This window comes from Sinohyriopsis cumingii, chromosome 4 (genome assembly GCF_028554795.1).
Source record: "Sinohyriopsis cumingii isolate HCF-2022 chromosome 4, ASM2855479v2, whole genome shotgun sequence".
NCBI classification, from domain to species: Eukaryota; Metazoa; Mollusca; class Bivalvia; order Unionida; family Unionidae; genus Sinohyriopsis; species Sinohyriopsis cumingii.
The window spans coordinates 47,018,649-47,034,493 of record NC_142964.1 but is presented as its reverse complement, the minus strand read 5'-3'; the positions used below and the strand labels follow the sequence as shown (position 1 = coordinate 47,034,493).

Genomic DNA, 15,845 nt, shown 5'->3' with positions numbered 1-15,845 from the left:
TACAGATCCAATTTTTAAATTTGTTGATTGGAGCAACTGAATTAAAATATTTACCACCATGAGCTTACAGTATGACCAACTTCGTAAGTATGGACAATTTTGTAAAGAATGTTCAGCTTTATTTTCATGTTAAAAGCGAGCATTATGTGGTGTTCCATAACAAAGTTTATATTCGTCCGTGTAGAGAATAGACCAAACGATTCGCACTTCAAGCACGTAAGAAGAAACAAAGAGGAGGTTGATTAAATGTGGCCCACAATTTTCAGATAATCAAATTGTCAAGTGAAAAACGAATTGCTTGCATGAACGCTTGAAAGTTATAATTCTTAAGTGCCATATAATGATCACACTTTTGTCTTTTATACAAATATATGTGCAAGAAATCGAAATTAACAGATTATTTTAAACAAATATGAAAGAGAGATATAAATAATTGTCATAATCGTTAACCTATATAAATTCTTGCGCTAAACTGTTAATATGAAACAGAAAATCATTAGAAGAGAACTTGTTACGCAATTATTTGTTTTAATTTGCACAAACATAAATTATGGAAGGCATGTACATGCTTATTTTCCGTATACACTTATTTACACATATACTCACCTCTGTTTGCGTGGCTTTGAGTCTCTGATTTGACCATTGGTGGGTATATGAGAAAGATTGCCAGTAACTTATCATAGGTTGGTGGTTCTTTCCGGGCTTTTCCATGTTTCTTCTTCTACCATGTATTCTGGCCTCCATGTATATTTTTTGTGCTGAAAACTGGCATTAAACCCAACAACTACAACAACAAAACAAATGTACGCTTATTTTCCGTGTACACCTTTTTACACACGTACTCTTATTTTCCGTATACATCCATTTGTAAGTATACTGTTACCATTCTCATTCCTGATTTATAATGACAGATTAGTTTACTAAGGTTATTAAATAAGACAAATAGATCTTTCTTACATACGTACTTATTACATGAAAATTATGAAACAAATATGATAACTAGCATAATACAAATATTGCTTAACAGAACACACATACACACACACACACACACAAGCACACACACACACACACACTGAAACACAATATTGCGGGTAAATTAATCTATCGGGAATGTAAGCATCGCATTCTGCAGGACACCTAAGACCTTCAGCTTCCGACTTGGGGTTGTCATATTTTCCATTTTTCGATTGATTTGAGGTATACACGTTTAGCTAAGCAGGGACATTTTGGTCTACACTTGTGACAGTAATGAGATATATTTAAGTTGCTTCTAGTCAAATATCTTTTATCTCATATATGGACATGGGTGTTATCCGCCGAGAACCCACTAAGTCGCTCAGCATTCTATGTCCGGCAGGGCCACCCATCTATTAAACGTCCGTATCCATGAATCGTGTTACTTGCGAAATGCATCGATCAAACTATTATGTTACATGATTACAGATAAATTTGGAACACAAAATGCAAAATACATGTAATGAGAACGACTGAAATATACAAATCACGTTCCTTCCTTCTTTATCGAATTTATCACTTTTAAATCATTTATATATTAATATAATATAACCGTTCTTTCATTACTATTTGCATTTCTTCATACATATGATTTTCATGACCGTTTGGTGAATAAATTACCTACTGAATAGACAGGTTTTGGGAACATAATGTTATGACAGTTTGATATCTGAAATATCGGAATATATGCGTTATGTATGTCTATGTGAATACAGTCAACACATTCTCTTTTCAGTTAGTTCACTTTCATATATGTGACATGCTTGTTACGTTAAAGGTCGTTTGTTTCGACCTTGTAGCTACATGTACACATGTAAGCTTATACATAACTCTAATATTCACAAGATGATGAATAGCATATATCTTTGCTTTTTCTGTAAGCAGTTCTGTTTTGAAACCGTCCTTTCCAATATTGTATACACATTTATAGGGCTGAAGAAATACTTTTCGAATTATCTAATATCCTCTAATGTCTCTTTTATTGAACCAATCACTGTATGTCTGCATGTTGTACATCGGCATTTATAGCCGATGTATTGAATACTTATTATTTCACATAATAAACAAATTATGCATTAAATACTGCTGTTTATATATTTATACAAGAGTTTCATTTCGAACCCATTCATTGTAATATATACACAACCTCCTTCTGCTATGTCAAAATCGACATATGTGTAATGAAATGGACTCTCTTTTCTCAAACGTTCTTAAATATAGTCGAGATAACCGGCATAGGTTTTGGCTGAACATCAGAAATAATGTTTATATTACTGTTTGCATTGCTCCTCTTCAAATTATTTATTAAGCTAAGAGTTATAATTCTGTGTAAATCATCAATATTCAGGTTGCAGGCCTTGTTATGCAGTCCGTTACGTTAAATGTCCAGTTTTTAGATCAGGTCGTATTTAACATAATCATGTAGTCTACTAGTCCCAATGAGCATATTCTTGATGTACAATTGATAACCGTTATATATAAATTCTTTTAATTGGTGACATTTGACAACGTAACATCTGAACACTATCACAAGAAAAACTGTTGCCCATTTGGAAATAAAATATGAATATCCAAATCCTACAAAGCTAAACTATATAGCTAGATTTGTTGACAAGGGTAACTGTGGCCCATACGACAAAAAATATGAATATCTCATATCCGACAAAGCTACACTTTATAGCAACAAATGTTGACGAGGATAACCGTTGCTCATGAGACAAAATATAAATTTCTCAAAACCGACAAAGTTACACTATATAGCGACGTTTTACCAGTAGATACACACTATAATAGTTGTTATTAAACTTAAAAATTTTCATGGACAATTTTGCTAGGGACCCTTAAAAGCTCGTGTATATATGATGATCAACAACTCTCTCCTCTCAGTAATGACTACAATGTTGAATACATTATGCATTGTGTAAAAGTAAACAACAGGCAGTTTTATTTAGGTATTGGATTAGTTTGAAAATGCATCCTTTAAAGCTGCAGATGCTTCTGTTGTGTCTCTATCTGGTTGCATGGGAATCAATCTTTCCTGTCGTCATTGAAAAGGAATAAGAGAAGCATCTACAATAAGTGCACTAAATAATCTCCCACGTCTGCTTTGGGACTTATGGATGCATGTTATCTATCTTTCGTCTTCTTCTCTATCTGTTTGTATTGGAATCAAACATTCTTGAAAAAGAATAACATAAGCAACCAAAATAATCACACCCGAGAATCGCCGAAGTCTGCTATGTCACGTATGGATGCATGCTATCTATTTTTCGTCTTCTTCCATACATCCTTTAGGTTATTATCATTGTTATTTACTTTACCCATACTCATAATACGTCCGCTTTTAGTATCTCGTGTTTTGACACCTTTTAACATTATTTCCATCAAATCAACATGGTTGAAACTACCATAAATGAATACTGCTGAATCCTACATTGGTATGAAATGTGTCAGAAAGAAGATTAAAACAACAGCTCGCAAATGTCGCAATGACAGGTACAATTTTACTTAAATTTAAGAATATACATATAATTTGTCAGAGTTCTTTATGAAAATGCTTCCCCAATAAAAGACACTGGGCGCATTTCTCGGCCTGAAGGCAGAAATACAGACTTACATTGCTTGGATTTCCTCTAAAAGCTACAAGTTTGGTCCGTCTTAGAATAATTAAAATGTATAGACACAGAATCTAAATGTGTTCCTGTACAACTTTTACCGATTATATAAAGTTCTGAGTGATTGAAACGCTTTTGATTCCATATCTCTGTCGATAATATCTTGAAATATAAATATGATGAGGTGATTAGTAGAAGTGGTATACTCAAAGAAAATACTAAAATGTATATAGGTAGACGCAACCATATATGGAATGCAGTAAATCACAAGTGTTAGGTGGAATCTTCACGAGAACGTCGAAATATCTTTTGGACTTCTAAGAGTATATATTTAGTTTTTTGGCATAAACACGTGTTTTTGATGGTATATTCCTTTCACATCTGTAAATTATGTCACAGTGGCGCATACTTACCTGACACAGAAAATGGTATTGACTACTATCTTTAGTACACTTTTCAAGAGTGATGGACACTTTTCCTAAAATACCACATAAGCTTCAAACAGATATAGACCCATACAATTAAATGAGTGAAAACTATGTTTTACTTAGCATTCCATTTAGTAGTAGATTCGCAGGAAAATGATCACATCCTTATCCACTACTCGCACCAGGAAAAGACTAAGTTAGACTTATTATCTTTTTTTTTTATTGCATTGTTTTCAGTAGTAGACAACATAGAATGATCAGAGATATTATTTTGTATTTTGACTTTACTGAAATACTATTTAGGGATTATTATGAATTCATTCCAGGACGTTATACCTGGATGATATCACTGTGATTTGCTTCTCACGGTACTCTGTCACCATACCTCAGTGGATACTATTTCTAATTATTAAAAGAGATGACATATTCTATGTGACTTTTCGACTGTCTCTGATGTCTAAATACTCATGGATCTCAATCTCATTTTCAAATTAAATCATCGCTCACAAACATCAACACGAACAGCCAAGTGCATTGCGTCTTTTCCAGATGCTCATTCAAATAGTTTATAATCTTGACCAGTATCATTCGAGTTGCTTTCCTGCCATAATAAGTGCGAGAAATGCCTATTGATGACAATTTCTAAAGTAACTCCTTTCCTCACGATGACTGTGGTAATGATGATTCACAATATTACGATATGACATTTGATGCCGTTAGAGAATTGGTAACATCGTCTTTTTTCAGTTGTTAAATGTTTTCTTTCCTTTATTAGGAGCGGAAATGGAAGTGAATCGCATACTACAGAATGTGATAGTGGCACATCACATAATCCAAGTTGTTAATCTAGTTGTTGGCATCATCATTTGTGGAGCAACGTCGCATTTCATTCTCATGTTGATTCACCTGTCGGTAAGAAATTATCATCATTGCATGGGCAATCACGTACATAGAATAATTATTATTATTATTATTATTATTATTATTATTATTATTATTATTATTATTATTCCAAGGTAATTCCTAGTTTAACTGGAAAGCGACTGACTCCAAACTCAGATAGTACTTAATATATTGTTTGCTATAAGAAATAAGTCAAAGTCAAGTAGGAAAAACCTCCAAAAACCTGAATCGCGGACAAAAAGTAAAGACACGATATATATATATATATATATATATATATATATATATATATATATATATATATATAATATATATATATATATATATATATATATATATATATATATATATGCATAACACGTTTCATGTTAGTGCAGTATAATTCTTTAATGAATGCATTCGCGTATGTATATTAAACTGTTTATATTTATGCATTAGTGATTGTACCAGAGGGAGAGCTGCAGGTCCCAAAACCTACACTAAATCCAGCCAATCTTAAAATTTGCCAATCTATTTTTTCAGCCCATCTTGCCTGCATTTGCTTTCGTCATCTTCTGGATTGCATCGCAATGCAATTACCAGAACCTGCGTCACATCCTTGTACGTATTACGATGCTGTAGAAAACTCTCTCTCTCTCTCTCTCTCTCTCTCTCTGAGACAAATGAAATTCTACCAACGAGTCCAGCCTAGGGCGGATTGACTTAGAGAGCATACTTATCCAAACAGAATTGTATATTAAAGCTATAATTACAGGATGAATTTGGATTTAACAATAACACCTAGCCGGCCAATTACAGTCCATCTGTCTCCACAAACAGGCACCATATTAACTCTCTTAGTTATATTTATGTTTCTAATATTACACTAGGATGTAGATATTAAGAGTTACATTGCATGTCAAGAAAGGATATAATATCGGTAGAAAGAAATCAACGATTCCATACCTCAGCCTATTGCTACACTGCCTTTGATCCAGTGTCAAACCCTATCTGTAGATTGTACACTATATTTGATTCATATTCTTTCTTATTCATATCGTATAATCGACTATGACGAGTCTTAAGCCTATATACTGGTCACAACTAGTGCGCAATTTAACAGTTTTATCTCCAGGTCTTTTTACCTCATCTAGTCTAAACTGTACGACTTCAGTTTACTCGAGGCGTGTTTTATCACATCCCAAAAATCGAAGAGATTTCTTAATAGTCATTCATTGACACTCAGTCCACTTTATCCAAGAATACAGTGATGAGACTCTAGCAGTGCACGAAGGCAGGAGAATGATATTGATACGGTTCGTCCTACTTTGGAAAATTTTGTATCTTATATATGTCTCAAATTGCATGTGGTGACAAATTTGACCATAATTATATTCTGAGGTATGTTTTTTATCGGATACATAAAAAGTGTTAGAGAATTCACTCTATTTCTGATACGCATATAATTAGCTTTTGCATAGCAATTTCGAAAGAAACAAGATATTAATCCATTGATCATTCTCGTTGGCATAAACAAATCTAACAGACAAAATACAAAAGAAGAATTACATTAACCAAGATTAAAGTTAGCTTAATGACTAAGACACTGTGATTGCAGTCTGTTAATCCAATTTAAATTTGAACTCCACATATTTTGTGGCATCAATGAAAGTAAGTGATGTCCATTTGCCTATATCACAGTGTAGAAAATATTGGCATACCTCTATGTCACTTCCATGTAGAATATCTGCAATTTCGTTATATATGATGTTAGGATAACAACGCAATGCATAGAGCCAACAGCCACTAGAAATGTTATTTCCAATTTTCTCGAGATTTTAACCTTGAATAGACGAAATTACACGAACGTTAGCAGTTATTGAAAGCGAGGAAATGAAAATGAGCCAGAGTTAAAAATACTTCATTCTGGATGTGCAAGAATGAATATATAATATGCATTTAAAAACGATAAACAGGCGTTCGAGATATGCATGTCTGAAGTAAGGCAAAGTTGTACAAACGCGAACATAAGTAACACCCATCAATCTTACAACTGAAAAAAGATATTGTTTGTAACTCTTTTAACACTACCGCGAAAATAATTGATTGATTGATTGATTGATTGATTGTTTTTTAACGGCTCATCAGCACTTTTAGGCTATTTAGCGCCAAACAAAGTGTTATTTGTATAATCTTTTAAAACTTATTAAAGGTCCTATATCGATCAGCGATATAAAAGAACAAATGGTTAAAATTAAAAACGGTAAGATGGTAACGGTGCAAATTAAAGCTTCCCGATCAACGGAAGATGTAAAAAAGATGAATAGGTATTAAAATGGGACGGTATATAGACGGGTTGCAGCTATTGTACTTACAATACGTAGAACAAGGCTATAAAACTGACCATTCTCGAGTCTAAACAACTCCCAGTTTTCAAAAAACAGAACAACACATACCTTTTTGGAATTAAAACCATCATTCCTTCAAGACGTTAGTCTACATAACGAATGTGATGGATTCAATTCCCGACTCCAGGACCAAATATATTTCTCTCGCATCAAATTGTAACTTAGAACTAACTCCAATTTTTGATATTCTCTTTTAAAGATTAAATATTTCTTATAATAAAAAATTGAAACTATGTTTCTAATGCTTCAAATAACGAACAACAAACTCAACATAAAGAGAAAATTGCAAACGATATTACATTTAAAGAACAGGAAAACAGGATAAATATATTCATGAATTAGAAATGATAACGTGACATTTAGTGAAAGTCCGTGTCAAGAACTCTAAAGGAGACGGGGTGGAATATACGGCAATTAAGACAGAAGACTAGGAAATGGTTTCAAACTATTTATATAATTTGAAAAATAGAATCTTTACAAATAAGAAAGTCCTAAATTTAATTTAGCGAGACGGAACATTCACAAAAAATGAGTTAGACATTCTAACGGAAACTGAATTAGACAATGAATAAATTAGACTTCAATCACCATATAGACATAGTTGATCTTATAATTTAAATGAAAATTACAGATGTCCTTAACTTACATCACACACAATGAAAATTAACGAATGACATAATTACACTAACCAAAGCAGCAGCAAATCGTAAAATTTAACTATTAATGAAAGTCGATGGAAATATCGAATGCAGGAGAGTTCTTGAAAGTCCTATGTGGAGCTATTAGTGATTATTTTGTGCAAGCGATTCATTTTGTCTTCAATAATGGTGAGGAATCATAAACTCAGATGGAATGTGCTATTATAAGCGTCTCATAAGGAGATAAACCACAACAATTTTTAAAAGCAGAGAACCCATTTATTTATTAATAAATTAATGCAATTTAGCTTCTTAATGCTGTGAAAATCGACTTCAACATAAACTTCCATCAGTTGCAAGTACTAATCAAACCAAACGTTATCAGCGACAATTGAATAAGAGAGAATATCCGTATTATTTATGACATTATTTGTTAATCGAAAGCATGTAGGTTAACTGAATTTGTTCTTTTGAACGATGTTTAGAAAGCGTTTGGTTATGTTGCTTTTTATATTATTTCATTGAATAAGATTAAAAGCTTCTAATTTTTACCAACGCATTCCAACTTTTTTTTTCAAGCCGATTTATAACACTATTAAATAAAGTTTCAATATAACTGAACATAATTAACCGTGGTTTAAAATCAATAATTAATTTAGACAAGGTGATCTCATTCCTCGATGCTTTTTTTCCCTTTGTGCGGAGATGCTAACTCATTCGATTCAGAACATCCAACTATTAAAAGAATTAAATTTACAAACACAGAATATATTATTTCACTGTAATGACAATGCTCTCACCCTAGATGGCTCAGAGACCTCCTTAGAGTCAGCTATATATAGTATCTACCAAAATCGTTTTTAGAACAATTGGGAAGCCTCTTCAAGCATGTATCATTTTGTCACGATTACATAGGGACTTTATCTTGTCATATTTGAAAATGAGGCATTACTAAAATGTTTAAACTGGATTGAAAGGAGAAAGCATACTCATCTGGAAACCTTTCAAGTTTTAAAATATTTACCTAATTTTGGAATATTAAAATAAAACAAAAGAGATAGAGTGTTCAATATCCCTCGTTGGTACTACAATTATCGAGCTAGAATATATATTTAACTGAAATAGCAAAGATGACCCATGTAAAAATGTATAACGTTTTACAATATGATATAAAATAATATATGTTGTATATGGGAAATGATTGATGAAAAATGGCACATATATGCATCTTTTGAATCTCTACAAAAACAAAAATATAATTTGTATACGGCCCAGACATATTTATATATGATGAAAGGAATGTACGCGTTGACTTATGTACGGTCTCAATTTTTGCACTTTTATTGAGTGTATTAGATTGGAAAAAACATGCTGATTGATTGATTGATTGATTGATTTTTAACGGCGCATCAGCACTTTTAGGCTATTTAGCGCCAAACAAAGTGTTACTTGTATAATCTTTTAAAACTTATAAAAGGTTCTATATCGACCAGCGATATAAAAGAACAAATGGTTGGAATTAAAAACGGTAAGATGGTAACGGTGCAAAATAAAGCTTCCCGATCAACGGGAGATGTAAAAAAGATGAATAGGTATTAAAATGGGACGGTATATATATTGCATAAAACTGCACAAGGTGATAGCATAAAAGTCAGAGTTTAGAGTAAATATTTACGGCTTTCAAGAACTCGATAATACGAGTGATGTTTATATTATCAAAAAGTTCTTTCAGGTCATGCACAACGTAATAACGATCGCGCGTAGGTTGTAGGTCAAAGCACTCTATCATAAAGTGCTTGACAGTGAATGGTTCATTGCAAGAAACGCACTCTGGTGGGTCTTCACCTTTTAGTATGTGGGTGTGGGTGATATAAGTATGACCAATTCGGATTCTTGCAATGACTACCTCCTCCCTACGAATGGTTCTGTAGGAAGGAGTCCATTCTCCTAGAGTTGGTTTGATTGCATGAAGTTTGTTATTTGCAGCATCATTCCATGATGCCTGCCACTTTTGACGAAAGAACTTTCTGATACAAGGTTTAAAATCAGTATATGGTATTTTAAAATCAGATGGTTCTTGAGTAAGGGCCATTTTAGCAGCGCGATCTGCTTTTTCGTTACCTTTAATACCAATGTGGCTAGGTAACCAACAGTATATTATATTGTGGGAGACACTCAGCTCGGTATTTTTTACGAGTATGTTTTTCAATAATGGGTTCTCCAGTTTTCTATTGTGTAGTGACTGGAGTACTGATAGCGAGTCGGAGAAGATGATACTGTTTAAAATACGGTTCTTTTCTATATGTTGCAGAGCGAGGTCTATTGCTCTGATTTCGGCTGTAAAAATTGATGCTCCATTTGGTAAGCGAACTTGCGTTGTGTGATTTCCACAAACAAAGGCTGCAGCAGCCTTTTCCTCATCCTTTGATCCATCAGTGTAAATTCTGGTGTAGTTTTTAAATTCGGAGAGGAGTTCATGGTAAGAGTTGTGGAAGATAGAAGGGTTTGTTTCGGATTTTTTTCCATCGTGTAGCGTAAAACGTACTTTTGGTTGTTTAATTAGCCAGGGTGGTGTTTCGGAGATGGATGTTTTCTGAATTTTTGAAAGATCTATATTTGTAGTGTCAAGGCTGGATGATATTCTAATGCCAAAGGAAGGTATGGCGTTTGGTTTATTTTCGTATAAAGTTTTGTATTTGGGTTGAAAAACAGCCGAAAAAGCAGGATTCAGAGGGTTTGATTTTAATTTGAGAGCATACTGTGCGGAAAGCATTTCTCTACGATGCGATAACGGTGGTTCATTCGCCTCAGCTAGAAGGCTTTCACACGGGGATGTTTTAAATGCTCCCAGAGCCAGTCTTATTCCCTGATGATGAATTGGATCAAGCATTTTAAGATACGATTTTCTGGCAGAACCGTACACAACGCAACCATAGTCTAGTTTGGAGCGAATAAACGTTCTGTATAAATTTAGGATGACTTTTCTATCAGCACCCCAGTCAGTGTGCGCTACTACTTTAAGTAGGTCAAGTGCTTTTAAGCATTTGGCTTTCAAGTTTTTTAGGTGTGGAATAAAAGTCAGTTTTCTGTCAAAGATAATACCCAAAAATTTTGTTTCCTCAACAACTGGAATAGGTGTTCCGTCCAGCGTGAGTTTAGGTTCATCGTGGTGTCGTCGTAATTGACAGAAATGCATACATACCGTTTTTGATTTCGAGAATTTGAAACCGTTCGTACTAGCCCAATTTTGAATCTTGTTGATATTTTGCTGTAGTTGTCTTTCAATTGTATGCATGTGCTTTGACCGATAACATATGAGAAAATCATCAACATATAGTGAGCAATCCACACCACGAGTCAAACACTTGGTGATGTTATTAATTTTGATATTGAAAAGTGTCACAGATAAAATACTGCCCTGGGGCACACCCATCTCTTGCTCGTGCAGATCGGAGAGGGTAGAGCCCACTCGTACTTTGAATTCTCTGTCGGAGAGAAAGTTGTATATGAAAGAGGGCAGACGGCCTTTTAGACCTAGATCGTGCAGGTCTTTTAGTATCCCGTACTTCCATGTTGTGTCAGAGGCCTTTTCTAAATCAAAGAAAACCGCTACTAAATGTTCTTTCTTGATAAATGCATCGCGAATGAATGTTTCTAGTCTAACCAGATGATCATTGGTGCTCCGTCCATAACGAAAGCCACTTTGGAAAGGAGATATTAAATTGTTAGTTTCCAGGTACCATACAAGCCGAGAATTGATCATTCGTTCCATTGTTTTGCACATGCAGCTCGTAAGTGCAATAGGTCGATAGTTGGTAGGATCTTCACTATCTTTACCGGGTTTGGGAACTGGTATTACTGTTGCTTCTTTCCATATTTTAGGTAGGTTACCAGTAATCCATAAATCATTGAAGAGTTTTAAAAGAGATGTTAAAGATGATTCTGGAAGATGTTTTAAAAACTGGTAATGTATTGTGTCAGGCCCAGCGGAAGTATCATGGGCCTTGTCTAAAGCCTCCATAAGTTCTGATAGTGAAAACAGCTGGTTGTAGCTTTCCGAGTTGTTGGATGTGAATTTTAAACGTGACTTTTCTTTTTGAGTTTTCAATTTTTGGAAGGCTTCGGAATAATTAGATGATGACGAATTTTTAGAGAATGTATCAGCAAGAACATTTGCTATGTCACGTTTTGAGCTAAGATTGTTATTGTTCACTTTTAGATGTCGGAAAGAATTGTGTTTTCTCTTTCCGTTTATTTTTCGGATCGTGTCCCAAACTTTCTTAATTGAGGAACGAGAGTTTAAAGAGGAAACATATTTCATCCATGATGCTCGTTTACTTTCTTTGATTGTGCGGCGAGCTTTGGCCCGGAGAATACGATATTTACTTAAATTCTCGGGCGTCGGATGATTGTTAAATTTTTTCAAGGCTTCTCGGCGTTGCCGTATGGCTTCCTTACATTCCTTAGTGAGCCAAGGTTTTAGGGTTCTTTTACAGTTTGCTGAGGACTTGGGGATAGATTCTTCTGCAATGTCGGTTAAAATAGATGTAAAATGCTGAATGGGGTCGTTAACATTGAAAACTGTATCCTCATTCAGCCTGGTTTTACAGAGTGTTTCGAATTTGGCCCAGTCGGCCTTCTTTAAATTCCATTGTGGAATTACTTCATCAATTGTAGAGTTATGATTTACAAGGGAGATTGGGAAGTGATCGCTGCTGTGAAGGTCATCAGCGACCTTCCATTCATAGTCCAAAAGCAGCGAAGGAGAACAAATTGTCAAATCGATGCATGTGTATGTACCCGTGCCTGGGTGTAAATATGTAGGTGTTTTGGTATTATATAGACACAGATCGTGTCTAGAAATAAAGTCTTCAACTTTGTGACCTCTGTCACTTACATGATTCGATCCCCATAAAATGTTATGGGCATTAAAATCCCCGAGGAAAACAAAGGGTGCGGGAAGCTGTTGAACAAGATTATCGAGTTCGTTTGGTACTAGGTTAGTGTTTGGTGGTAAATAAATAGAGCAAAATGTAATCACTCGATGTAGAGTGACGCTTACAGCAATGGTTTAAAATCAATAATTAATTTAGACAAGGTGATCTCATTCCTCGATGCTTTTTTTCCCTTTGTGCGGAGATGCTAACTCATTCGATTCAGAACATCCAACTATTAAAAGAATTAAATTTACAAACACAGAATATATTATTTCACTGTAATGACAATGCTCTCACCCTAGATGGCTCAGAGACCTCCTTAGAGTCAGCTATATATAGTATCTACCAAAATCGTTTTTAGAACAATTGGGAAGCCTCTTCAAGCATGTATCATTTTGTCACGATTACATAGGGACTTTATCTTGTCATATTTGAAAATGAGGCATTACTAAAATGTTTAAACTGGATTGAAAGGAGAAAGCATACTCATCTGGAAACCTTTCAAGTTTTAAAATATTTACCTAATTTTGGAATATTAAAATAAAACAAAAGAGATAGAGTGTTCAATATCCCTCGTTGGTACTACAATTATCGAGCTAGAATATATATTTAACTGAAATAGCAAAGATGACCCATGTAAAAATGTATAACGTTTTACAATATGATATAAAATAATATATGTTGTATATGGGAAATGATTGATGAAAAATGGCACATATATGCATCTTTTGAATCTCTACAAAAACAAAAATATAATTTGTATACGGCCCAGACATATTTATATATGATGAAAGGAATGTACGCATTGACTTATGTACGGTCTCAATTTTTGCACTTTTATTGAGTGTATTAGATTGGAAAAAACATGCAACTGTTTTGCATACATATCTGTCATTTAGGGCGACATACCAACAGACAGAGACAGACACCAATATCTGCATGCATGTATATAATGGTTACACTACAAATGTTATCTCCCTCCTTTCGCCTAACTCGCTCTACTAAATGAGTTTTGAGACCTTTTAATTATTAGCATTTGACATTCCTTTTTTTCCGTTTCCTATTTAGCACATATTAAATTCTGTATTGAGTCTAAAATAAGAATATCGCGTTTAGAAGGTTATGTGAGATAGGGTTATTTTTAAATCGGGTGCTACTTATATACGGAGAAGAATTTAAAAAAAAAACATATTGTGTAAAAAATTAACAAATATGTTCTCAATTAAGCTTTCTAACAATAGTGTGCTATCCGTTCACAAACTGCTTACGCTTAGCAACAATAGCAAATACTTAAATTAAACTGAGTGGAATATTTGTTTACAAGTGACACAATGATCGCGTTTACTTTGAAATAACAACCATAAAAGCAGTTGATGTCGCTTGATTTCAAGCAACATCACGTATGAATTTGTTTTCACTTATTTGAAAGTTTATTGGATTATAAATATGTGTGTAGAATAAAGTTAATGAAAACGAACTTCTGGGATAAACCAAACATGTACAAGTTGATTCAGTTTTCAAGTTCTAGTGAGAGAAAAAATCATTATGTTCAATACCTAAACATATGTATGAAGTGTTGAAAATAAGTCATATTCTATTTAGGGTACATTATTATATGATGGTTTATACTTTTCCATCCTTTGATTTCCAGCTTTTGTTGTTTAAAATATCGGAGCTTTTCTTAGTATTATGTATCACATTTATTGACCACGTAATGTTTTAGTATGTACTGTATAAGGTTATACATGGTTATAAAAAGAAACAATTGAATTGAATTGAACTTCGTCTGGGGGTGAACGATGTATTGATTTGCTTTTGATATTTCTCATTTCTTACACATATTATCTAATTGCAGGTCCACTTTAACTGTATCCTAAGTATCTTGTGGTTCATGACCATTTTCCCAATTTTCATCATATCAATTATCATACCCATGCACACGTACGAATATCCTTATTCAGGAGCGGTTGACGTCGTATCCGTAGTCGTGGCTGTTTTCAACGGCATCCTGAGTTTCAGCTCAATATGTTTTGCAGTCTGTGCAATCTGGAAGGCTGCTCGAAATGTTGCTCTTAATGCAAAACTTGCCACACTGCAACAGGTCGATGGACATAGTCTCTCTCCATTCCCATACGACACAATAAATACGTTTACAGACAATAATGGCATACGCATTCCTCAAGCCACTTATGGTCAACAGATGTGGACAACGGTAACGGTACAGTAACAAGTACAGCTCATTTCGTCTCCAATTTCCAGCATCAGATGATGCGAGTTTAATCAATTTATATAGGATGATACAAGTTCCAATTATCAAACTGTATACAAGTTTGTACTTTCAGAGTTTCACTAAATTTCTTCCAAATAATTTACAAATGTAAGAAGATGGTTGATACAGGAAATTAAAATAAAGGCCTATGACATATTAAAAAAATTAAGAATTGATTTTGTTTGTCTTGAAACTTCAGCATGCGATATGAGCCACGGAAATCGCAGCTGGGATTGCTTTTAACAGTTCGTTATATTATGTGGTAGTACTGTGAAAATTAAAACGTTTCAACATCAGAACCAGACTTATGGCATATCAACTGACTTACGATTATGCCTTGGATGTAAGAGACCGCCAGCGGTAAACAGGCAGCAGCAGAAGGGTGTCCAGGTAGATAAACGAGGACGCAAACACATGTGTCAAACCCGATTAGAGAGAAATCTCGGACGGATAGAGACTTCTTCGACGTGGTATTTCTATAATTTGTTTTGTCGCGCAATAACCCCTCTAAAATAGTATGTTTGCCAAACAAACAAAGTTCTTGATAAAGAATTCCAAAGCATAGAAAACATTTTTTATTAAATCTGTACTGGATTGTATGTGAGGAATTTGTTCCTTTATTTGTTGTTTTAGCAACTGTACAACGACATG

The 15,845-nt window shown here is 34.1% G+C and overlaps 1 protein-coding gene across 1 annotated transcript; it reads left to right on the top strand.

Annotated features, from left to right (window-relative positions):
• Positions 1-15,368, top strand: LOC149801102 (uncharacterized). Its single transcript, XM_089954258.1, has 4 exons — positions 1-83; positions 4,836-4,972; positions 5,486-5,563; positions 14,781-15,368. Exons 1-4 carry the CDS (start codon positions 59-61, stop codon positions 15,150-15,152), a joined length of 612 nt encoding a protein of 203 aa, XP_089810384.1. The 5' UTR covers positions 1-58; the 3' UTR covers positions 15,153-15,368.
• Positions 15,369-15,845: the final 477 nt, after the last annotated feature.

Bases quoted from the DNA above. Each gene is read 5' to 3' on its own strand.
- LOC149801102 (XM_089954258.1), top strand. From the start codon at position 59: ATGAGCTTACAGTATGACCAACTTC. The intron at 84-4,835 runs GTAAGTATGGAC...TTCCTTTATTAG, and splicing joins CTTACAGTATGACCAACTTC to GAGCGGAAATGGAAGTGAAT. The intron at 5,564-14,780 runs GTACGTATTACG...ATCTAATTGCAG, and splicing joins AGAACCTGCGTCACATCCTT to GTCCACTTTAACTGTATCCT.